Source organism: Coffea arabica, chromosome 8c (genome assembly GCF_036785885.1).
Source record: "Coffea arabica cultivar ET-39 chromosome 8c, Coffea Arabica ET-39 HiFi, whole genome shotgun sequence".
Lineage (NCBI taxonomy): Eukaryota > Viridiplantae > Streptophyta > Magnoliopsida > Gentianales > Rubiaceae > Coffea > Coffea arabica.
This window is the reverse complement of record NC_092325.1, coordinates 32,035,096-32,061,815: the sequence shown is the minus strand read 5'-3', so window position 1 is coordinate 32,061,815 and position 26,720 is coordinate 32,035,096. Positions and strand designations below refer to the sequence as shown.

The 26,720-nt window shown below is 32.8% G+C and overlaps 1 protein-coding gene across 3 annotated transcripts; it reads left to right on the top strand.

The window, feature by feature from the left end:
* Window positions 1-242: 242 nt before the first annotated feature.
* LOC113706864 (zinc finger CCCH domain-containing protein 18) lies at window positions 243-7,835 on the top strand. Of its 3 annotated transcripts, none has more exons than XM_072062460.1 (4): window positions 243-540; window positions 1,120-1,431; window positions 6,497-6,575; window positions 6,683-7,835. In XM_072062460.1, exons 1-4 carry the CDS (start codon window positions 412-414, stop codon window positions 7,672-7,674), a joined length of 1,512 nt encoding a protein of 503 aa, XP_071918561.1. In that variant the 5' UTR covers window positions 243-411; the 3' UTR covers window positions 7,675-7,835. The 3 variants fall into 3 exon arrangements, with proteins under 3 accessions (XP_071918561.1, XP_027084695.1, XP_027084696.1); XM_027228894.2 differs by lacking the exon at window positions 6,497-6,575 and adding an exon at window positions 6,123-6,183; XM_027228895.2 differs by lacking the exon at window positions 6,497-6,575 and having other exon boundaries at window positions 285-540; window positions 1,120-1,423.
* Window positions 7,836-26,720: the final 18,885 nt, after the last annotated feature.

The following is a 26,720-nucleotide window of genomic DNA, read 5'->3' as shown; positions in this document are numbered from 1 at the left end:
AGCTAATTTTTGGACTTTGATTTACAAATTGAAAGGATAAATATGTAAAGTTATAATCTCATAAAATTCTTTTTTTTCATATCTCTCCAACTCTTAAATAAGAGAAAGATATTTTTTTCTTTTCTTTCGTTAAACTCCCAAACAGAATATGTATCTTTCCCCTTCTCTTCCTTTCTTTCCTAAGCTATCTTTTCTTTTCTTTTCTTTTCTTTTCTCTTCCTTCGTAAACTCCCAAACTAAGCCTAAAACGGAAAAAAGGCTCTAGAAGAGCAGCTGGAGCTTCTTTTTTCCATTTTAAAAGGAACACTAGACAAAGAATTACCAAACACTAGGGTGGAATTTCTCCCACCGTAATTTCACTCTCAGTCATCCGTAATCCGTTGGGGTTTTCTCTAGCACGTAGGTTGGGCGATGGCGGACGACGACGACGAGAAGGCTCTAGAAGAGCAGCTGGAGCTTCAATTACAGGAGCAGAGAGGCTCTCTCAATACCCTCAACGACGCTCTCGCCCTTGATACTTCTAACGCCGAACTCCTCGCCGTTAGTCCTCTCTCTCTCTCTCTCTCTCTCTCTCTCTTCCGTTTTTAGTAAGTTCTTGTCAGAACGTAGGGTTTCGAAAATTACTCTTTTCCATGACTAATTGTTTCTGTTGTTTAGATTGTTTTTGAAAGAATGGTTAGGTTAGATATTTTAATTAATTAATAACTGAAGAGATAAAAACAGATTTTTATTCATGAAAATTGCTTATTTGGAAATTGATTCTGTTCCGGCAAATTGAATAATCTAGAGACAGTAAATATTGACTCTTGAGATATCGATTCTCTGATAAAACAGAGTTATTAGTGTAGCAGATTGTCGTGAAGCCGGTTGATTAATCTAGAGACAGGAAATGTTTAGTTTACCAAATGAAATTTTTTAATTTTAGTTCATCCTAGGTTGTGATACGAATGAGAAAATCCCATTATTCAGGGAAATGAGGTGCATGATTTAAATGTTTTATACGAGCCTCGATAAGCACTTATCATTATATACTATGAACTGCCAAGTAAATGCAAATATGTATGTGGGTTCTTGCTTTGCTTGATTGCTGAGTGGATTTGTGATGTGCATTTTGATAAGGTCCAAGCAGAGCTTGTACAGGCAATTTCAGATGTTGAGGAAGGCCTTCTCCACCTGAAACGAGCAAGGTTATTGCGAGAGGCTGATTTTGTTCTACAAGGTCCAAAAGGCCATGTGGAGGAGGTCAAAGTGGAATCTCTTGATCCAAATGATGTTGAAGTAGAACCAGTGGTAGATCAAAGTTATTCAGTTGGATCTAAGTGCAGATTCCGGCATACTGATGGAAGGTGGTATAATGGCCTCATTCTGGGATTGGAAGGTTCCAATTCTGCGAAGATTTCTTTCCTTACCCCAACATCTGAAAGTATGTTGGTGAGTACAAGTTTTTTCTTCCTTTTGTAATTTGTCATGATTGCTTTTCTGTTTGCTTTAATATTCTTTTAGATTACCATTTTAATGTCATTCCCACTATTATTTCCTTGGAGTGCTACAAAGACTCTAATGCTTTCATGAACAATGCATTGAAAATGTTATCTCATATTTGGTTGTAATGGAATCCGGTATCTTGAGTTTGAATTAAAAACACATTCTAAACTAATATAGATATGCTGTCACATAATGAATTCTGGTCAATTCATGTATGGAACTACCATCTTTACATTATAATAATTTTATCTAAGCAATAAACTCCTCCTTGCACTAGATTTGACCAGAATCCATGGGATCTTTGCTTATTTGAGCTGTGATTCCATGCAGCTAAATTTGTTGCGTGATGTATAGCATATAGCTGCAAGCTAATAATGTCTTGTTAACTGATGATACTGCAGCACATACATTTGCCACTCATCTTGTTTTAGAATACTTAAAGTGTATTGCTTCTTTATCAAAATGAAATTGGCGAGCCAAGTAGGGGTGGGGTGCTAAGTTGAAAGACAGACGAAAGCCTCCATTTTCCAGTTGATGTGAACGCGTCTAAAGTCGAAGAAGTAAAGAAATTGAGACTGCAAGAAAAGAAATTAATCAAAAAGAAATCAATTGAATAGGATATCAATGTTGTGTGAGGTGGTTTGAGATAGATGCGCTTGGTGCTTTTAACTCCCAAGTCAATCAGATCTCCATGGTCTTCCAAAACTCCTGCAGGAGATCTGGGAATAGCGTTTTTCTATTGCATAAGCAAAAGGTGTTAGGGTATCAGGCCAATTATTTGAAAAAAAAAAAGACCTACAATTTAATAGAAAATAATATCTCGCATGAACAATGAACAACGCACAAGAATTAATGTGGTTCGGCTTAATCACCAAGCCTACGTCCACGGAGAGAAAAACTTGTTCTTACTATAAGAAAAAAACACCACAAGATTACAACTTGATTCCCAAGCCCCAACTCTTGTATAACCCTCTCACCTACTAAGAACTCTCCCACTCCTTTCTTGTGTATCTTTGTAGTATACCAATCTACCTATTTATAGAAAACATTACTTGGTCAAAAAACCAAATAACAATTGGAAATCAATACTAATTCCTAAACTCATATAGAGTAGGAAATAACATCTAATTCTAGTTAAATAGGACTTTACTTTACTACTACTACAAGTAACTGAAACCAAGTAGGAAACTAGTTATTTTCCACACCAAATAAGGATTTGACTAAAAGAAATTAAGTCAATTTTCTAACAAATCTCCACCTTGGCGAATATTTCTTTTAGCAAATATAGCAAACCATCCAAAAAACTTTATTTGTCTTTTTCCACCAAATACCTTGGTGCCTAGCTACACATCCGAATCAAGACGGTCTTGTTTTCAATTGATTCAACAGCAAATGGACGTGTGTAGCTAACCGAGTCCAACATTTAGTTGACTCGCGAGAAGGGCCTCAATTCACCCTCTCCCATAGCCGGATTTTTCCTCTCACCACCATTTGTAATTTGAGAGCAATCTTGGATCCCCTTCCGCTCCCAATCCATTGAGGTATTCAAATGGAACAAATTACTATACTTCTTTCCCATCAACAAGATCGTCTCGCCATGTGTGATTTTCAAAACTCCACCTGCAGCGAAAAAATGGTAACCCTCGGAGTCTAACTTACTCAAAGAAATTAGATTCCTTCGGAACTTTGGGACATAAGCCACACCACCCAAAGAACGAATCTCTTCATTCAACATTTTGATTTTCACCACTCCAACACCTTTGATTGATAAGTAGATCCATCATCCAAGGACATAAAACCTGCATTCTTTCTTTGGAGAGTATCAAAATAGTCTAACTTGGAGCAAACATATAAAACACATCCAGAATCTAAAATCCAACCATCACGAGAAGAAGCATTATTACCTTTAGAGATTGTGAGAATATCTCGACCCAATACATATCCAGCAACACCATCATAGTCATTCTCATCATTTTTCTTTTGATGAGGGCAATATCTTTTGATATGATCAAACTCATGACAACCAAAACATTGGATTCCACCCTTTCTTTTGGCCTTTGAACCACTTGCCTTAGATTCATCGCAAAATTGTTTTCTTCTTTTATTCTCACATCGAGCAATTAACGCAGCTTCTTGTATCACATCCTGGTTTGCATTCTTTTGTTTTTCATGATCTAACAAAGAAGACTGCACATTCTTGAACTCTAAAGTGTCTTTCCTATACAACAGGGTTGCCACGACACTTTCGTAAGAATCAGAGACTGAGGTAAGAAGTAAAAAGGCCTTATCTTCTTCCTCAATATCTATGCCAACCTTTTGGAGTTGATCCAAAATTCCGTTAAACGTATTCATGTGATCCATGAGACTGCCACCCTCCACCATCTTTAGTGCATAAAGCTGCCGCTTTAGATGCAACTTATTAGATAAGCTTTTAGCCAGATAAAGCTTTTCCAATTTTTTCCAGTGGTCTGCTACAGAATTTTCCTCATCTATCACATTATTTATGATGTTGTTCGCCATATAGAGCTGAATCGTGCTTGCACATCTTGCGTTCAACTCCTCAAACTCATCATCCTTCATGCTCTCTGGCTTCTTGTTCTTTCCATTCAACGCTTTTGCCAAACCTTGTTGAACTCGAACATCCTTCACTCTTCTTTGCCAAAGAGTGAAACTTGTAGTTCCATTAAACGGTTGAATTGGAAACTATATAGTTCCACCCCATGGTATACTACCACCCACTCAATTCAAATAATTTACCAAAACTCCAACAGAGCTTTGATACCACTTGTTAGGATATCAGGTCAATTATTTGAAAAGAAAAAAATCAACAATTTAATAGAAAACAATATCTCGCATGAACAATGAGCAACGCACAAGAATTAACGTGGTTTGGCTTAATCACCAAGTCTACGTCCACGGAGAGAAAAACTTGATCTTACTATGAGAGAAAAACACCACAAGATTACAACTTGATTCCCAAGCCCCAACTCTTGTATAACCCTCTCGCCCACTAAGAACTCTCTCACTCCTTTCTTGTGTATCTTTGTAGTATGCCAACCTACCTATTTATAGAGAACATTACTTGGTCAAAAAACCAAATAACAATTAGAAACCAATACTAATTTCTAAACTCATATAAAGTAGGAAACAACATCTAATTCTAGCTAAATAGGACTTTACTTGACTACTACTTCAAGTAACTGAAACCAAGTAGGAAACTAGTTATTTTCCACACCAAATAAGGATTTGACTAAAAGAAATTAAGCCAATTTCCTAAAAGGGAATTTTGGACCTAAAAGGGAATTTTGGACCAACATGTGAAGAACACTGGATCAAATCATTGAGGTAACAATGTAAAATTTTGCTACCAAGGTTCCAGGTGTTCATTTCATGTGTTAACTTACATAAGCTCATTTTGAATTTCATGGTTAAAGAAAATTGAACTGGATACCTGTAAACAAACAAGTATAGGACCATAAAGATGACTGCTAGATATAACTCAACATTTAGAGACTGATTTGCTTTCAACATTACTTAGTATAAGACCGGCAGACATGTTTCTAATTCTTTTTGAAACAAAAGAGAGGGAAAAAAGGACTTGTAACTAAGTTTTGAAATTTCAAGCCACACTGGATGTAACCTGGGCAGCTTATGAACCCAACCAATAGAATTAGTGGGTTGTATTTCTTATTGTTATTTTTGGTGCCAAGTAGTTCTGAAGATCTTAATCTTGTGCTGTTCCTTGTGCCGTGTGTTGGTATTACTCTGTGAAAGTATCATCTTTCTGTGTATTATGTCTTTTATTGCACCTTAAGTTGGACAAAAAATTTGATACGCACTGGTGCATAACTTTGTCTTGTAGTTCCTTTTTGACTCATAATGGCTCCTATTTTCTCGTCTATAGGAATGGATAGAAAGAGTAAATGGGAATATAGCTTAGATTTGATGATATAGCTTAGCTTAGAAAGAGTAAATTTGATGATATGAATATAGCTTAGATTGGAGTTTTTTTAAATCTGTGCATAGACCCTCTATTAGAATGAGTTTGACAACAATTTTAAGTCTATGCTGTATTTTCTCTTTCGACTTACACCTTATATTGTATTCTAGATTTACAACTGTTAATCACTTCCCTTCATTCTTACAATGTATACTTCCCATTCTTGGATGCATGATTCATACTGTTGCTAAATCCTATTGAACTTCAGAGCTGAGATAAGTGAGAGATAAAAATAGGTTCTTAACGTCTAGTGAGTAAGTCTACATTTGTAAAGCCTTTTTGAGATCACTATTCTGATTAGGCGCTATTTCTATTGTTATGAACTTCAAATTTGGCATGCACAGAGATCCCTATAGTAGCAAGTACAAATCGTGGGGTATGGATAATACCTCGGAAATTACTGATGTGCAACTTTTGGAACTTGCACTTTTATACTTGTTCTTCTCCCATTGTTGTTCCTAGTTAATTCAACCAAGTTTTTAACTCTTTGAGGTCCACAAGAAGAAAAATGTGCTTAAAGCTCTATGGCATTGTTAAAACAGGTTTCAGCATTTTTTGTTTTATTATTGGAGTTTTTCCATAGCATATGCTGGCTTTGGTTGCATCATTTTACTAATCCTACACTACCAAAGTGCAGATGTGCAAGTTCTTTCTACAGCAACGGTGTCGATTTGGTAGTAGTTGCCGCTTGTCACATGGTATGTTGCAACATAATAGTCCATGAAATAGATCTGTCATAGCTCAATGGGGAAGGAGTTCTACATTAGCACTTTGGATTAGTTCATCCAGATAAAATGAGCTAACAACACTTGTTTGTGAAATGGGAGAGACATTTTTCCGCTTGCTGGAGGAGAAAATGTGGTGGAATTCATTTTTTTGCCCTTTTGTGGATTTGTGTTTTGTTAAGAGCAGTCCATCTTCATTTTTATAGTTTCCTCTTCTTTTCTTGCTTTCATCTCTTATATATGCCTTCTTCTATCCTTTTCTTGCCTTTATCTCATTCTATTTCAGAGAGGGAAGGAGAAGGGGTTATATTTGTGGTCTTACATGTTCTTTACCATGCTGGTGTCCAGATGGCTGATTCTGTGTAGTTGAGTATCTTTCTAGATGTTAAAAATAGTTGCATTCTTTATAATTTGCTTAAACATATTTTCTAGGCTTGCATCATCTATCATCTATACTAAATTGTTGTTGCAGGTGTTGATGTGCCAATCTCTTCCCTAAAGCAATATATTCCGACAGTATGGGAACAATCACTAGCAGGGTCGAGTATATGGGCACTGCAAGATGCCAAGTTTGGCATCTGGAGAGAAGCTGAACTAGAATCGTGGGATGAGATGCTCAATCTGGGGCATGTTGTCTTTCGAGATGATGGAAGCTCTGCAAAGCTTGGTGTGGGAGCTCTTTCTTTATCAGAATTTGCTGAAGTGAGCGATGAAGAAGATAGTGATTTAGGCTCAGAAGAAACAGATTCTAGTGACTCTGGGGAAGATAACTCCCGTGGTTTGGGATTTCTGGAAACGACGACCTCACAAAAAGGCATTCAGACTGAAACTGCCATATTTGCTAAGTGGGAGAATCACACTAGGGGTATAGCCTCCAAAATGATGGCAAGCATGGGGTATCGGGATGGAATGGGTTTAGGTGCATCTGGACAAGGAATTGTAGACCCTATTCCTGTTAAAGTGCTTCCACCAAAGCAGTCTCTTGATCATGCCGTTGAAAATCAGGAAAATGAGAAGGATAAAGAGAATCAAGGAAAGAAGCGAAGTAGGGGTGGAAAGAGGAAACGTGAGAAAAAATTTGCGGCAGCTTGTAGGGCTGCTAAAGAACAAGAGGAATCTGAACCAGATGTCTTTAGCCTTATAAATACCCAACTTGCAAAGCATGGTGAAACTCTGAATGGTGGATCAACAAAGAAGCAGCAGAACATGGCAAATGATGCAGGAAGGAAAGACGATAGGAGTCGTCTTGTTGCATATGAAGATGAGGTAAAGGAGTTAAGGATGAGAGTTGAGAAACTCGAAGAAATGGTGATTCGAAACAAGAAAGAGAAGGTAGTTTATGAGGCTGCTATGAGAAAGCTAACAGAGACCCGTAAACTTCTAGCCGAAGCTGAAGCAGCGCATGCATCTGCTTCAAGTGCAGTCATCAGCAAAGAAAAAGAGAAAAGGTGGCTCAAATTTTAAGGTAAATTTGATATCATACAGCATGTTTTATGTATGTTTTGTCGATAATAGATCTAGCTATGAAATCTAGAACTATCATTACTCAAGGTTACAAGATTAATGATGGTTTTCTGTTATTTTATGTTGTCTATCTAAACAAGTAGAACGTGCATTATGACCCAGCTTCAGTCGCAGTTATGTTGGTTCTTTTATCGTGTCTGAAGGTTTACTAGTTGGCGCAAATTATGTAGTCTTTTGTGGTTCTTTTACTGTCGTTGAGGGTTTAACTATTTTGGTGTAGATTATACAGTAGTATTTTCTTGATGCCAATTGTCCAGTTTCAGATTTCTTACAAGGCAATCTAACACAGGTTTTCTTTAAATTGTGCCTGATGTCTTGATTTGCTGCTTCAGCTACGATCTAATTTGAATCTTTATTGACTTAAACCCGACATAGCGGAAATGTAGTTACTTTCATTTTAGCTGTAAAAATACTTTTACGCATTATTATGGCACAACTTATATTATCTTTTCTAAATGGGATAATTTCAGAAACCTCTAAACCTCTCCTGAGGTTTCGAACAATTTCACTTAGCTCCCTACAAGTTTAAAAAATTACAGTCTACTTTTGTTGTTTAAATAACAATATAGACGCAGTAGTCTAGAATCATATTGAAATATTGCAAAACACCCATTTGAAATGTTATACTTCAAAAGCGAATGGTAAAAGGTTTACTTATCAATTAAAAAAATATATAATTTTAAAGTTCACCCATGCTATGCCCATAGCAAGAGTGTTAAAACCTAACCATATTAATCAAGCAAACCCAAGTTTATAATCCGAATTCTAAGAATTTTGCTATCCCCAAAATCCCCCGCTCTCCACGAATTGCAACCTCAGCAAATCAACCATAATCACCAACTGAAACACCCTTTAAAAGTCTCTCGCAACCTCATCATTACCAAATCGACACTATATTGGCTCTGTTAACCAACACTTACACCCCATATTATGAAACCAACGCCTAAAACGGAATAAAGCTTATCCAACCACCACCTCATGTCAATATTAAGAGCAACCTCAAGCTCTAATGGTGCTTAGAAACATAGAACAAATTAATCTCCATAGCAAATCACCACAAACAGTTGCAAATCCGCCAAAAAAAAAGACCCCACTAGAAGATATCAATATCTTAGTACGTAAAAAGACATAATAACATAACCCTCACTCGTCCCTGTTCGTCTTCCAACTATCGCCCATCAGTTAGATTTATTTTTCCTATCACACTTATCTTCTTAATCTCCATCTAATTCGAAGATGAAATTCTATCGGCTCCCTCAACTTGTAGTTTTAACAATTTTGATTATTTAACATATGCAACCCACGAGTAAGAAAAAGACAAAAAGATCGGTTGATAGTACAATAATGAGGAAAGAGAGAAAAAAATAAAAATAAACACTACTGATGGCAGGTTTGCATGATGGTGTAGTTGGTAGATGAAAGAGATGATGGTGTTAATGGATTGAAGACGAGAAGAGGTAGAAGAGAATGGAGAGAATACAAGAAGGGTTGTAGGCGATGAGTTATTCTAGTCGGTCCTTTTTTTTTGCCCCTTTCGTTTGGTTTTATATATCCTTCCCATGTAATAATAAACTATCAATTAAGTGGAGGATATTTTAGTCATTTTGTTGTATCAAGAGAGGTCAATATTATTTTCTAAACCTGAAGGAAGCTAAGTAAAATTGTCAGAAACCTCAAAGGAGGTTTCTGAAATTATCACTTTCTAAATTATACAATGAAAATGATTGACAACCTTGACGGTCTTTAAACAAAACTAGTGTAGGAATATGTGCGTTGCACGTTGTAAGTGTTTGTTCCTTTGATACAAACTAGAACAGTTATTCATTCAAAATTAATTACAAGAATAGAAGTTTTAACAATTTAAAGTACTATAGTGCTATCAACTTAGTTCTCTAATACAACATATAGAACACTTGTAAATGTTAGAAAACTTTATTCATTGTTTCTTTTGGTAGGGAAGCAATAGAGAAGTAAAATTAAAAAAAAGGAAAATTAGAGAAGCAAGAGCAAATTTTAAAATAAGCAAATTCCAAAACAGTTTGGTGAGAATTCATGGCATGTGTTTATCGATTGTGTGTCGAGGTATACTACAAGAAACTCTTCAAAGGTGATTAGATGGTTAAAACCAGCTTTGAATGCGTTCAAGCTAAACATAGATGGGTGTTCAAAGGGAAATTCTAGTCAAGGTTGAGGTGGAGGAATTTTGAGTGATAGTCCAGGCTCCTTTGTTATGGTTTACACTTGTTATTTTGGTACTCTCTCTAGCGTGCAAGCAGAGGCCAGAGCCTTATTATTTAGGTTCCGGTCCTGTTTGGAGGAAGGGTATCATCACTTTATTGTTGAGGTAAATTCTATGCTTTTAGTTCATATTCTTCAGTGGAAAGATCATCGCCCATGGATGATTCAGCGAGAGATAGAGGAGCTCATACAGTCAAGTCATTATTTTATCTAGACTAATTATTGTTCCCTCAAGCTAATAGACTGGCAGATGCACTCGCTAATGCAGGATGTCAAGAGCAAATCACTCAAATTTTCACATAGATAGCCCACTTGCCTAGATTAGTCAAAGGCGAGTTACGCATGGATAGAATAGGATTTCCCTCAATAAAAATATGTAAAACTTAGTTGTCACTTGCTTTATAAGGGAGTAGTACTCCTCCTTTAATTTTTGGAATTTCCTATGTAATTTGGAGGGTAGGTTATGCCCCCCTCTACTTTTATTTAAGTTTTAATAAAATTAAGGGGTGGCTCCTGTATGGGGTTTAGCCTTAAAAAAATTTCAAAAATAGTTATCATGGAATTTTAATTGATTGGAGAACTACTTTTATAAGCTAAATTGTTTAGGTGTACTTGGGTCGCATGTCAGATAACTTCTTATTGTAACTGTTTATAATTATATTTAGTCAAGAACTATATGGCGAGTGAAAAAGTAAATTATACTTTTGTATGTTCCACAAATCTAATTTTTGAACGTTGAAGGTTAATTTATTTGGAATTTTCTTCTAACTTCAGTAATATATCTTTTTTAATACTTTATTTGTTTATTGTCAGGTTTAAGGCATTTTCAATAGGCTTAATAGTTAAAGACATGTTTAATAAACCATATTAAAATGTGATCAATTTGGAATTGTTTAAAAAGTTAAATCTTAAATGAAGCACTCATTCATGTTTAATATACATGTTCAAATATCATTAACATTTCTTTGATGATCATGGTATATCTTGTAGCAAATCTACATTTCACAAACATTTAAATCGAACTCGTTTAGTAGGCACCTCATAGTCTTTTGCTCAAACAATAATTTCTGGCCTATAAAAAATGGTCAATTTTATTCCACATGTCTTTTTGAACAATTTCCAAACATGGATTTTAACTCGTTAGGTAGAAGTGCTAAAATCTTGTCTTTATATATAAAGTGTTCACTGTGCTCAAAATGCATTGACATCGATATTGAAAAGTAAATTAAATAGTTATAATAACTATACTCAATTATTTTACTTATTTGAATGCCACAATTCAATGAAATATTAGTGTTCGATGGAAGCAATACATTGATTAATTAATTATAGAGCGAATTGCGCGAAATGTCACTAAACTATTTCAAAGTGCCGGTTCTGATCACTAAACTTTTTTATTAGCGCGAAATGTCACTGAACTAGTAAATCTGTACCGTTTTGGTCACTCCGTGTATTTGTGCCGTCAAGAGAGACGGAAATCAACTTTTTGAGGGGCAAATTCGTCTGCACAGCCTTAGTGGGAAGAGTTTCATCTGGTAAGTGAAAGGTTTAACTGTGGGGCTTTGGAATGTTGGTAAAATTTTTGGGAACGTGGACAATGACAGTGAAAAATATCAAAATTGATCCATTCTTCTCAGTAATCAGTGACAAGACTCAAAGAACTGGCAAAAGACGAAGATTAGCAGTGAAGAATCGGTCATCGACGGCAGCGAAATGGGTGAAAAGGCAAAGGGATGAATTCATTGATCCGTACACATTATACGATAAGAAATATTACAATCCGTACACTTCCGTCACTTGGAATAATAAAGCTACCTGAGGGATCCAGGTTTTCTGAAGCATTCTTCTGACTTGCAGTGTTTTCTTTGTCATTCGTATCATCTAATTCAGGAGAACGAGTTTCCGTGCTTTTAGATGGAGCCCGTGAAGGTGAAGAAGATCCGCCAGAGACATCTACCGAAATACCATCATCCTCCATTTCCACTTTATGCTCACCCTTATGAGTCTTAACCAATCGTCTTCTAAGATCTGTCTCAGGCAAAACTACCATTTGAGCAAGCTCCTCTGCTTTTGCCATCCGCCACTCTGAGAGCTCCTTTGAAGCAAGCTCTTCAGCAGTCATTGAACAGAGTCTATCAGGGGTAATTTCGCCAGACATGACTCTTTCTCTGAGATCTGGATTATTACGATCTTTCAAATTAAAAAGAAGAGACCTTCCCTTTTCTTTGTACTTCTTGTTTACACCACCAAACAACTTAAACAATTCAGCTTCAATTTCAGAAGCTAACTTCTCTGGAGATTTGACTTGCTCACTTGCAGTTGCACCTCCTTCAGCATGTAAATCATCGGTTTTATCCTTGCAAGGCTTTTCTTTCTCTTCTATTACTTGCATATCAAGATCTAAGGCCCAAGAAAGCCCATTACCCTGCAAAAGTTCATCTTTAACAAAGAAATTGTCACTGAATGAAACATCATCATCAGGCAAAAGAGGAGGGTGTCCTGTGGATTCACTAGTAGGATTCACTGTCATTGTCCACATTCCCAAAAATTTTACCAACATTCCAAAGCCCCACAGTTAAACCTTTCACTTACCAGATGAAACTCTTCCCACCAAGGCTGTGCAGACGAATTTGCCCCTCAAAAAATTGATTTCCGTCTCTCCTGACGGCACAAATACACGGAGTGACCAAAACGGTACAGATTTACTAGTTCAGTGACATTTCGCGCTAATAAAAAAGTTTAGTGACCAGAACCGGCACTTTGAAATAATTTAGTGACATTTCGCGCAATTCACTCTTAATTATAATGTCCTATTCTTTTGTGCTTTATTTTCTATTCTCTTGCCATCTTTTGACAACTGTTATATCTTTTTTCAGCAAAATATAAGACTTTTATTAATAAGAGAAGTTCATTACCTTACACTTAGTAGTAACAAAGGAATCATTGTCTTTCATGTGTCCAATTACTATTTATACAAAAGGAACTAAGATGCACCAATTATTATGTGATACATTAAGTATCATATTCACTATCAACACAAAGAATACAACAATATTTTTTTTGAACAATAATTTCTGGCCTATAAAAAATGGTCAACTTTATTCCACAAGTCTTTTTGAACAATTTCCAAACATTGATTTTAACTCTTTAGGTAGAAGTCCTAAAATCTTGTCTTTATATATAAAGTGTTTGCTGTGCTCAAAATTCATTGACATCCATATTGAAAAGTAAATTAAATAGTTATAATAACTATTCTTAATTATTTTACTTATTTGAATGCCACAATTCAATGAAATATTAGTGTTCGATGGAAGCATTACATTGATTAATTAATTCTATTGTCCTACTCTTTTGTGCTTTGTTTTCTATTCTCTCGCCATCTTTTGACAACTGTTATATCTTTTTTTAGCAAAATATAAGACTTTTATTAATAAGAGAAGTTCATTACCTTACATTTAGCAGCAACAAAGGAATCATTGTCTTTAATGTGTAGAATTACTATTTATACAAAAGGAATTAATATGCACCAATTATTATGTGATACATTAAGTATCATATTCTCTATCAATACAAAGACTACAACAATATTTTTCTTAATTTTTTTTTGGTGTAAATGAAAGAGCTCGAACTCGGTGTCTCTCACTTACATTCCTTTTCCCTGAACCATTCGACCAATCCCTTCCCCCTTCCTCAATACAACAATCTATATTAAGATCCTTTTGCTTATAACTAACCCACAATTGTAGGACAAGCACTAAACTATTGTCCAATCATAACTCTTTAATATATTGGCTCAATTTCTTCTCACTCTTTTAGAGTTTTTCTTTTCCATGAATAACTAACAAGATCCAGAAATTTTAGACTTCAAATTTTCAAGACATATCATAATTTTTAAAATTATTGCTTGTCTATATTCAGCAAAAACAATACCTACATAATTCAAATTTATTGACTTTGTTAGCCTTGCCTCTTATATTATAAGGGAAATACGATCTCACAATCCCAAACTCATTATTTTTTATCTAAAGGAAAACCATGATAAAGGTTAGCCCATTCTTTCTTGATTGGTCAGCCGTGAAAAGTCTTAGTCTTTCCCGTTAGATGGGTGGCTCCAATGGTGGGATATAAATTCGGATGGGTGCTCTAAAGGAAACCCAAGCTTAAGTGGTGGGGATGGTTTGCTACGCGATGTGCAAGGGAACTTCGTCTTTGGTTATTCATGTTTCGTTGGCCACTTGATACATTTGCATGTGAAGCTTAGCGAGAGTTTTGGAATGGAGAATAAGAATAAATCCCATAATTGTTGTTTGAATTACTACCATTAAAATTGAGATTTTGGAATCATATTTAAAAATTTAGAATTATCCAATTCCCTAGTAACCTGGAGGATTTTGGACAAAATACAAGTCTGATTCCTATCTAATTTATCGAAAACTAGGAATGACAATTGGGGCACCCATTCCGTGGTGGGCTAATAGGGCGGGGGGAATTTTTTTCCCCCATTTAGAAATGAGACCCCCGCCACCCGTTAAAAAAATTAATATATAATATATACATATACATATATATATATATATATATATATATAATTATATCAGACAAGACTAGGGGTTAGTCCCTTAAACCAGGAAAGTAAATAAAATAAATAAAATAAAAAACATAAGAGTTAGGAAGTGGGTTGCAGTCGGACTGCCACTGGTTAGATTGTTAGTTTAGGTGGTATGACTGGCCATGAATGATTAGTATAAACAAAATTAGATAAGAATAAATGAATATAAATGTCAGGCGGCTTAGCCGACCATCAGACAGAATATGATTGAATATGAGAATATAAAAGTTTGTAAGAGAACTTACAAAGATTGAAACTTGCACAAGGCTTGTTTCCTTGTTTGATTCTAGAAACTAAAAACTAAAAACTAGTTTGTAGAGAGAAGGAGGAGAGTTTTCTTCAAACTAGAGAGAGAATTAGTCTTGAAGAAATGGTGTTAGAATGGTGTTCTAATAGTGTTGGATTTGAGGGGTATTTATAGTAAAATTTTCGTATTACTACAGTACTCGCTACAATGGTTTTAATGTTTATTACAGTGTATAGTACCGCTACAACGTGCGCTACGGTGCACAGTTGTCCTTTTGTTGTCGTGTTTGTATAGTAACTTGCCGGACTGCTACAATACTTTCGTGTTACATAATGATTTTTTTTTCTGAAATTTCTTGTTTTGATTGAGCCGATTTTACGAAATTTGTGAAAAGATTCCGTAGCAATCGTCTTTGTTTTGTTGCCCTTCATATTCTTCAAAGTTTCCTTCAGAACTTGAGGGTTTTGAAGTTTCTGCCTTTTCTTTGGATTGGTCCAACTATAGCAGTATCTCTTTGAGTTGTTTTATATACTCCTGTTTGTCAGTGATTGATGCTAGTTTGGCTGCTGCTATCGATTTTTGCTGCAAGAATTTACTTGTTTGAATATCTCTAGGTTTCAATGCTCGAGGATTTCTTTTGGAACCATGCCTAGATATTTGCAGGTTGAATGAAATTTTTATTGAATGTTGTCCACCATTTCGAGTATCCTTGTCTGACCAATAGTGGTAGAAGTTGAGTTTGCTGTATATACTCATATTTCCATTGGTAGACGCATGCTATCGAGAATATTGAGAAGAAATGTAGGCTAGTGAGAATGTAATTGTTTGGAGGTTGAAACCTTTCTTCAAATATTTTGTAACTTTGTTTTATATTTGGGGGAAGGATTTCTAGGTTGGGTCCTAATGCCTTCCACCATGCTACAAACCAAGTTGGAAAGTCATATTTGTTTGTTTTTAGAAAATAGAAAAGATAAGAATATTGGTTTAATTCATTTTGAAAGGTAAAGATATAGAACCATGCTGCCTTATAATCCCAATAGGTATATCTTGGAGGATTAAAGGTAGTGGTAAAGGGTTTGGGTTTACTCAAGTTTGTTCTCTATTCTAAGGGTTTGATGACCTTTAGTATTTGAGTACTGGAATGAGTATTGATCTTTTTCTCGATTGGGATTCCATTTTTGTCTTTTACCTCTGTATGGTGAGATTTGAGAATCAAAGATTTTGAATCTGAAACAATAAGCTTGTAATATTCCAAGGTTTTGGTAAGAGTTTGTGGTATGAAGTTATAGGTATTTGGAAGAATCGTTCGGACTAATATGTTTGGGTCATCATGCAATAGTCAAGTTCTGTTTGAACCACAGGGACATGGGTTGTTGATTTGACATATTGAATAGAAGTTTTGTTTGGTTTGGGTTCAAGGTTGGTTAGGGTTTTGGGCTCTTGGATTGTGAGTGTTTTGGGCTTGGTGTTTTGGGTTAAGGTTGTTTTGAGATGACTCGATGTATCTCAAATAGGGTAGCCTATTGAATCAGGCTAATATCCTAAATGATTCAGCCCATTGTTTGAGACGCTCAAAGTATATTTGTTTTTCATCATCTTCTTCAGCTATATCGGCCCATGTTTTAGGGGAGGCTATGCATATGGGTTGAGTAGAAGAGAGAATTTGAAATCTGTTTGGAGGCAAGTTTGAAGAAGAAGATTTCTTTTCTGTTTGGGATGAACTAGAAAAACTTGAAGAGTCCTGTTTGGTTGTTTGAGAAGAAGGCCCTTGTTTGTCTGGAGATTTTTCTTGCTGTTTCTTTTTTTTGGGCATCTTACTTCCCTGCAAGAATTCACTCGTTAGATAATCAGGAATAGAGTTTGAGAATCCTTTTATGTATTCGATATCAAAATCAAAGATTGATAAAACTGCTTGTCATCTTGCAAAGATTTGTTTAGAGGCAAGATTTTTGACATCTTTTTGTAAAACATCTTTAGCTAACTTACAATCAACTCGAAGTAAAAACTTCTGGTTTAGTAATTCAGTTTGGAATTTTGTAATACATAAAACTATTGCTAAAATTTCCTTTTTGATGTAGAATAATTTTGTTGAGAATTGTTCCAATGTTTAGAAGCAAAAGCAATTATTTGTTGTTTATCATTTGTTGTTTATTTAAGAATACCACCATATCCTAGGTCAGAAGCATCCGTCTCCACAATTTTTGGGATTGTTGGATCTGGAAGGGCTAAACAAGGAATAGCTTTAACTTGGATTTTGATCTTTCTAACTGTTTCTGTATGAATATCCATCCACAAAGGTGGAGTGGTTTTTAGTCTATCATATAAAAGTTTTGCTATATTGCTGAGATTTGGAATAAAGTCTGAGACATAGTTTAAACAACCCAAGAATCTTTGGAGTTGTTGTTTGTCAAGAATTTGGTCAGAAAATTTATCGGTAAATTGGATTGATTTGTTTATGGGGGTAATAGTTCCTTGATGACTATGATGTCCAAGGAACCGAATTTTTGTTTGAAAAAGCCTGATCTTCTTTTGGGATACAACCAAACCATTTTTCTGGGTAGTATGAAGAAAAGTGTTTAGGTGTTTGAAGTGTTATTCAATATTTTCTGAGAATACCAGAACATCATTAATATAGACGATGATAAATGAGAAGTAATGACTGAATATCTCATGCATAATCCTTTGGAATTCTGAGGGTGCATTCTTGAGACCAAATGGCATTACGTTCCATTGATAGTGTCCAAATGGTACTGTGAATGCTGTCTTGTATCTGTCTGCAATATGAATTTGTATTTGCCAAAATCCAGATTTCATGTCGAATTTTGAGCATATTTGGGCAGAGTAAAGCCTTTGGAGTAGATTCTTCTCCACCGGAGAGCTTTATTCAAGGCTTTGTAATTGATTACAAGCCTTGGAACTCCTTTTTCGATTTCTAATGTTTGTTGACATAGAATGTTGGACAGCTCCATGGAGATTGGCTTGGACTGATAATTCCCTTGGATAGGAGATCATTCATCTCTTTTGGCAATTTTGGAGCAGCTCTTGGTTCATCTTTATAGGCCTTGCTTTTGTTGGAATATTCTTTTCCTCAAAATCAGGTTCATAAGGAAGATGGACAGTATGTTGTTTTCTTGCCCAAAATGCATTTGGAACTTCTGCACAAACCATCCCTTGGATTTTTGTTTACAGATTTTGGATTTTTTGTTGGATTTCTGGTTTCTTGAGTTGCTTATCTATCCTTTTGTAGGCAATTTTTTCCTTTAAGAAATTGATTTGGTTGTGTTTGAGGGATAGATAATTCGGTGTTTTTTGAACTGTTTCTCTGGAGTTGCTTATCAAAGTGTTTTTTGAAAGTTGTTCCAAGAATAACATTATTGGTTAAGTCTTTTGCTAAGAGAAAAGTTTCTTTAATGGATATAGATGAAAACTGGACTTGGACATTTGAAAGTTTGAATTGAATATTTAACTAAGGACCATTGGCTCCTCTAAGGCTTTCTTTGGTATTTTCAAAAAATTTTGTCGGAATAAGCCTTTCTTGAATATAGCTAAGGCCTGCCCCTATATCAAATAAAGTTTCGGTTTCTGCAATATAGTTGTCACTAGTCTTATAAGAACAAAATTTTTTTTGTAGGATATTATGTTTGACTGAGAAGGTTTTTTAGTGGTATCTTCTTCAATGGTTGATTGGGCTGCTTTTTCAATTGTTTTAACTTCCCGTTTGAGAGAAGCAATTTCTGTTTGAAGATTTTTGACAGTTATTGGCTTGGTATTAGGTCGAACCTTGGTTAAGACATTTATTGTAGAATATTCTAAATCTATGGGGTCTCATATGTCTTTCCCTGTCTCAAGACTAGTGGTATTGTCAGAATTGTTCATTGGTTGACTGGATACTGGAATTTTCAAAGTTCGGATGGATTCTTGGTTTGATAAATCTACTAGATTTGATGGATCTACGGGGATATCTGGTAGATCTATGAGTTTGTCTTTTAAGAATTTTTGTGGATCAGATAAGTTTATAGATCTAAGTATGGATGTATGGATTGAAAAAGGTTTTGGTGAACCTGATGGATTTATATGGGTTGTTTGAGATAGATTTATGGATAATATAATATATTATATATACACATATATTATATAATATATTAGTATTATATACACATATATATTATATGTGTATATATACACATATAATATATATTTAAAAAATATATAAATATAAATATATATTTATAATATTGTAATACATTATACTATATTTATATATTTATAAATATATATTAGTTTAATATTAATATGTTTATAATATATATTATATAATTATAATATATTTTTATATAATATATTATATATGTGTATATAATAATTATAAATCTATTATATAATTATACTAACATTATAATAAAATATATAATTATAAGGATTAATCTTCTATACACTGACAGTGTATACACTTTCACTATTAGATGCATGACACATAATTCGACTTTAAATTTGAAACTCAAATTTTGCATGTGTCGTATATCCAATCATAATAGTGTATACACTATTAGTGTATATAAGATTTACTCTAATTATAATTAAATATTGTAATTATAATATATATTATATAATTATATATATGTATATGTATATAATTGGGAAGTCGTAAATACCCTTTCTCTCCTACAAAACAACCAGCCTTACCCACTTTCAAAACCCATGAACCTAAACAAGTAGCCCAGCATTACAAAACCAATCAAAAATAGGATCTAATTCAAAACAAGATAATGTAGTACAAAGTCATGAATATCATATGCCCATAAATAATTCAGATTGGACTATTCCAGAAGAAAAAATAGAACACATTTACAGAATTGGCCCTTTAGATTTTAAAACTGCTCTATCAGTCAAAACACATGAAGAAACAATTTCTATCCAAGAAGAATATCAATCTATTCAACTATTAAATCATAGTACAATTCAAAAATATTTAAACAAAGGATATCGATATATTCATATAGGTTTAATACAAATTGCTGTAAAACCTTTATTCCATCTAGGAGTAGATGCTCCGATATATTTAGCATTAAGAGATACTAGACTCAAACGATATAAAACTTCTTTATTATCTATGGTTCAAACAAATGTTTGTAATGGACCAATATATTTTAACTGTGCTCCAAATTTTTCAATAGATTTAACAGACCCACATATTTTAAATTCAGTCATATTAGATATCCATATGCAAGGAAATGAATTTGAAAAACATACAAAGAATTTTGCAATAATATATAGAATATATTATAGACCTTTGTCTTCTCATTTAAATCCTAAATTTATAATGACTCCAACTCTTAAAGAAGAAACAACTTTATTACAAGTAGACGCAGATAAACCTACCACTTACACTCCAAAAAGACTAAAGTGGAATGAAATAACTATACCTAGTGAATTTGAAATTAAAAATCCACAAATAGCAAGAAATATAGAACAGACTACTGCAGAAGATATTATAGAAAAATCAGATGGAAGTACTTTAATAAGATTTTCATCATTAAGAGAAAGACCAGAATCATCATATTCATGGTTACCAGCTAGACGTTCAAATTATGAGTCAACTGAAGTTAATTTTCCTATGGAAAGTACCTCAAATTTTAAATATAAAACACCTATACCAGAAGTTATAAATCAAAATCAATCAGACTATTCCCCAACTCATTCACAAATGAAAGGAGAAATAAATGTTATAAATAAACCATACAAAATAAATCATAAATATTTACAAGAAGATTTTGAAGATGAAGAAAACACAGAAAAAAGAATTTGGTTTTTTCAATTAGAACCAGAGTATAAAGAAAAATTAATTCTAGAATGGAAAAATGAATTAGATAAACAAAAGATTGACTTTCCTTTCTTTACTTGGTTATCATTTTATACTTTAAAATTAGGAATAAATGATATATATAATACACCCCAAATAAATGTTCAAACTAATTTATATAAAAAATGGAAATTAAAAGATGAACAAGTTGTAACCTCAATACACTCCCCATTACAAGAAGTAAAAATTAATATAGGACAAGGAGAAATAATAGCCTCACCTTTTAAGAAGGGAAGAGAAGCTGAATCAAGTACAAATAATTCAATAAATCTAGAAGATCTTAAAAAAGTTTATCAACAAAATAACTATACAAATCAAATCCTTCATACAATATCTCAACATATGGAAGTATTAAATACTAAAATAGATACAATAAAGAAAACAGAATTAAAATTCCCAAATAATATCTCAGCACCTCATTTTAAGCCAAGAAGCCTAACAAGAGAAAAAGAACATGAATTAGTACAAAATATTAATAATCAAAAAATAAATAATACAGATAATTTATTAAATAAAATATCTCAAGCTCTACAAAACTTAACCACAGAACCTAAACCTTCAACTCCAAAAATAAATATATTAGATAAAATAATAGAAGAAAACTCAACTGACGAAATAGAAGATTTATCTGAAAAATCAATAGAATCAGGAACAGAAGAAGAAGATATGATTTTACCCATAGAAAACCAATTTGAAGAAACAGAAGGAAATCAGATAAATAGAATAAAAAGAAAAAACTATAATAACAACAGAAATAATTGGAAAATGATAAGTTCAAAAAATTATTATCCTAGACCAAGTCCTCCAGATATTCAATATGAAGAAAGATCAAAATTTAGAACTACTAAATATGATGGAGATTCAATATATGAATGGAATATAGATGGCAAAGTTGAATATGAAGTATTAAATAATTTGCAAGAAATGGGAATGGCTAGATTAGCTTATAAAATTAAAAATATTCAGGAAAGAAATATTGCAACATTATTAGTTTCAGGATTTACTGGACAATTAAAAAACTGGTGGGATAATGCTTTAACATTACAAGATAAATTATCAATATTAGATCATACACAAGAAATTGAAGATGATCAAGGAAATATCCAAGTACAGTCAGATGCTGCAGAATTTCTAACAGTAACAATAGTAATGTATTTCATAGGAAATCCAAAAGAAGAGTTAAATTCCAATAAAACATTTTTAACAAATTTAAGATGTCCAACATTATCAGACTTTAGATGGTATAAAGATATGTTTTTAACTAATGTATTAAGAAGACCCGATTGTAATGCTTCATTCTGGAAAGAAAGATTCATAACTGGATTACCAAGTTTATTTTCACAAAGAATAATGGATAATTTACAAAAAGAAATGGGAACAGATGTAATTTCATTTGAAAATATTACCTTTGGACAATTATTTGCTTTTGTAAAAAATGAAGGATTAATGTTATGTTCAGAATTAAGATTACAAATAAAATATGGATCAAAAAGAAAAGAAGTAGAATCATTCTGTGATGCATTTGGAATTAAAAGAATTAAATCACCATCAGCATACAAAAAGAAAGTTAAAAAATATTCTAAGAAAATAAGATATAAAAATCCTAAGGAAAATGAACCAACTAAGAAGAAAAAATTTATTAAAAAGAAAATTGTTTGTTATAAATGTGGAAAAATAGGTCATAAAGCAAACAAATGTAAATTGAAAGAAAAAATTACAGAAATCTGTACAAACGAAGAAGAAATTAAAAATAAATTAATAAATCTATTAATAAATGAAAAAGATCAAAGTTCTGAAGAAGATTATTATGATGATATATCTAGTTCAGAAAGTGAAGAAAATTGTAATTGTACTCCAAAATATATTAATGTTATAACTAAAAAAGAAGATAAAGAATTTTTATTAGATATAATAGAAAAAATTGAAGATCCAATAGCTAAAAAAGAATATTTAGAAAGATTAAAAAGTTTAATTATTCAAGAAGACAAAATGCCAAAAATAATAGAACCTTTTAGCATTTCGAAATTAATAGATAAATATCCAAATATAAATATAATGAAAAAAGAAACTACTAAAGATCTTCAAACAGAAATTAATAGTTTAAAAATACAAGTAAAACAATTACAACAAGAAATAATAGAATTAAAAACAAAGGATTTAGAAATAGATGCAAAAATAGCATTAATAAATAATCAACCCTCAACCTCTAATTCTAAAACAGAAGAAATATTAATATCACAAAAACCAGTAGAAGAAGATCAATATTTAAATACCATCGAAAGAATGACATTTCAAAAATGGTTTGCTTTAGTAACCATCACAGTAGAAGATTTCAAAGAAACATTTGTAGCTCTAATAGATAGTGGAGCTGATACAAGTTGTATTAAAGAAGGAATAATCCCCACTAAATATTGTGAAAGAACAAATGAAAAATTAATGGCAGCAAATGGAGAAGATTTAAAAGTAAAATATAAATTTACAAAAGGATCAATATGTAATAATGAATATTGTATTAGACATAATTTTATAATTGTAAATAATATAAATCATGATGTAATATTAGGAACACCCTTTTTAATTCAAATATATCCATTTTCAGTAAGTAATGAAGGAATTTCAGTAAATATTATGGGAAAAATTGTTATCTTTAAATTCTTAACTCCAATAAGACAAAGGGAGTTGCAAACATTACAAACATCTTCAATATATAAAACAATAAATACCATTACCAAAGTACAACAACAAATAAGCTATATTAAAGAAGAAAAATCTTATTTAAAAATTGAAGAACAATTAAATGATATTAAAATACAAAAAAGAATATCAGAATTAGAAGAGTTAATACAAAAAGAAATTTGTGCAGAAATTCCTAATGCTTTTTGGGATAGAAAACAACATATAATAGAATTACCTTATGAAAAAGATTTTAATGAAAAAAATATTCCAACCAAAGCTAGACCAATACAAATGAATTCTGATTTATTAGAATTTTGTAAAAAAGAAATAAAAATACTAATAGATAAAGGATTAATAACACCCTCCAAATCACCTTGGAGCTGTGCGGCATTCTATGTAATGAATCAAGCTGAAAAAGAAAGAGGAGTTCCAAGATTAGTAATAAATTATAAACCTTTAAATAAAGTTTTACAATGGATTAGATATCCTATTCCTAATAAAAAAGATTTGCTTAACAGATTATTTAATGCAAAAATATTTTCAAAGTTTGATTTAAAATCAGGATATTGGCAAATAATAATAGACCCAAAAGATAGATATAAAACAGCATTCACAACACCTTTTGGCCATTATGAATGGAAAGTTATGCCATTTGGATTAAAAAATGCACCATCAGAATTTCAAAACATAATGAATGATATTTTTAATCCTTATAGTTCATTCAGTATAGTGTATATAGATGATGTATTAATATTTTCAGAATCATTAGAACAATATTTTAGACATTTAAATATATTTTTAAAAATAATTAAGAAAAATGGATTAGTTGTTTCTGCTCCAAAAATGAAATTATTTCAAACAAAAGTAAGATTTTTAGGACATAATATATTTCAAGGAACAATAAAACCAATAAATAGAGCTTTAGAATTTGCTACTAAATATCCAAATGAAATAAAAGATAAAAATCAATTACAAAGATTTCTAGGATGTTTAAATTATATAGCAGATTTCTTTCCTAAATTAAGACAAGAATGTTTTATATTATTTAATAGACTAAAGAAAAATCCAAAACCTTGGACAGATGAACATACGCAAAAAATAAAATATTTAAAGGAAAAAATAGAGTCATTACCATGTTTATGTCTACCTCATCCTAAAGCATTCATGATAGTTGAAACAGATGCATCAGAATTAGGATATGGTGGAATATTAAAACAAAGAATGGATAATAAAAAAGAAGAGTTAGTTAGATTTCATTCAGGAACATGGTCTGACCTTCAGAAAAATTATTCAACAATTAAAAAAGAAATTTTATCCATAGTTTTGTGCGTATCAAAATTTCAAGATGATTTATATAATAAGAAATTTTTAATAAGAATAGATTGTAAATCTGCAAAAGAGATTTTACAGAAAGATGTTCAAAATATAGTTTCAAAACAAATATTTGCAAGATGGCAAACTATTTTATCTGTATTCGATTTTGAAATAGAATTTATCAAAGGAGAAAATAATTCTTTATCAGATTTTCTTACTAGAGAATTTTTACAAGGACATGGATCGTGAAATGATGGTTCAAAGGGAAGAACAAGAATATACCAATTATTGAGAGCTCAAAGGGATTCTCCCAAACTCCAAAACAAAGAAAAAGATATCCAGTCCAGAGGATATCAATATTTTGCCCAAACCAGCTATGGCAGACAAAGTATTCCAACTCATCAAATTCCTAAATATGACACCATATACATTCGAAAAAGCCTTACACCACTATCACTCCTCAAGAAAAAGCCTTTCTTATTCAAAGAGAGATTCAGAGAAATACCATTCGAATCAAAGTTATGAAAAGAATTGAGAGAAATGAGGAATTTATTCAATATCACAGAAAACAAAATAAGCAATTATCTGACCAACTCAAAGATATTGTTTATTAATATTGCAGGATTATGGATTCAAAAGCAGGAAATTTCAGGCCAAAGACTCCTCAAGATTATGAGATGAGTTTTACTCCTGTTACCCAAAATAGATTCCAATTTCTATCAGATTTTCCAGCACTGACTTATAGTCAAGCTGCTGGTACTCCATGGTCCTCTCAAATTAGACCAATTCAACAACTACCAAAATCCCCAGAAAAATTCACAGAAAATACTTATTTTACAAAGTCATTTACCCAACACATTACTCTAACCAGATTTCAAGAAGTACCTCTATATTCTACACTTAATCAAATTACCCAAAGAATCTTTCCTCAAAAGTGTTTTTGGCAACCAGATGATCTTTCAAAAAATTTGGATTATTATGAATTAATTCTTACAGATACTCAATCTGTAGAAATATTCCCAATTCCAGACAGAAAAAATCCAAATATAATTAGCCACTCAAAATGTATCATAAAGAAAGTTTGTTCCCCAAATGAATGGACTTCTCTTTATTCTAAAAAATCCTTTTCAGTAAGGTTCATTCCAGATGGATTCACTTATCAAGATTATAAAATGGCATGGTATCGTGCCTTCCTTTTTAGACCATTCAACCATTCATGGTTCTTCACATTCAAAGAAAATTGCAGCAGAGAATTTCCAATTTGGTTCAATCACTGGTGAAAATGGTTTGGACCCCAGCCAGAGATATTACCTCCAAATGTGCTTATGGGATTTCAAACGTATCTAGAAAGAGCAAAGGAGGAAGAATATACAAGACCGATTTTATTCTATATGGAGTTCAAAGTTCCGTGGATATTTTGCTGGAGTTTCAAAATTCATCAAGAGCTTGAAAAACCACTTCCAATGTCATTAGTTAGAGAATTCAAAATTAAATGGTGGACAGGATTCAACCAAGAATTCGGAGATCAAGCAAATGTTATCAGATTCCTAACTACCGGAGATAAACTCAAATGGACCAAACCAACATCTACTCCAACAACTTTTATACCCATTACAACAAAGTCTTCACCAACTCCAACCACTACGACACCAACTCCAACCACTACTCCAATAAAGAAAGAAAAAGAAAAAGATACCGAGATGGTATCCGAGGCAACTTCAAATGACTTTTTGATGAAAAAGATGATGCAAGATCCAAGGCTACTCAAAGAATATCTGGACTATTTACAAAAGCCAGATAAAAAAGAAGAGACCGACAAAATTGACGAGTCAGCAGAATCATCCGAATCTACTTTTGATCCATTCGGAGGACCATGCGGACAAGATCCAAATGACTTTTGAAAAAGATGTCGACCACCTTTGAAAAAGATGTCGGCCACAAATAAAAAGAAGATGAAACTCAAATGAAGAAGAAATGAAATTCAAATGAACAAGTCCCGAGCCTCTATAAATTGAAGGAAGATTGCAGAATGAAGGCATCGG

Excerpts from the sequence above, each read along its gene's own strand:
- LOC113706864 (XM_072062460.1), top strand. The coding sequence starts at position 412 with ATGGCGGACGACGACGACGAGAAGGCTCTAGAAGAGCAGCTGGAGCTT. Across the intron at positions 541-1,119 it reads CTAACGCCGAACTCCTCGCC|GTCCAAGCAGAGCTTGTACA; the intron begins GTTAGTCCTCTC and ends CATTTTGATAAG. Across the intron at positions 1,432-6,496 it reads CAACATCTGAAAGTATGTTG|AGAGGGAAGGAGAAGGGGTT; the intron begins GTGAGTACAAGT and ends ATTCTATTTCAG.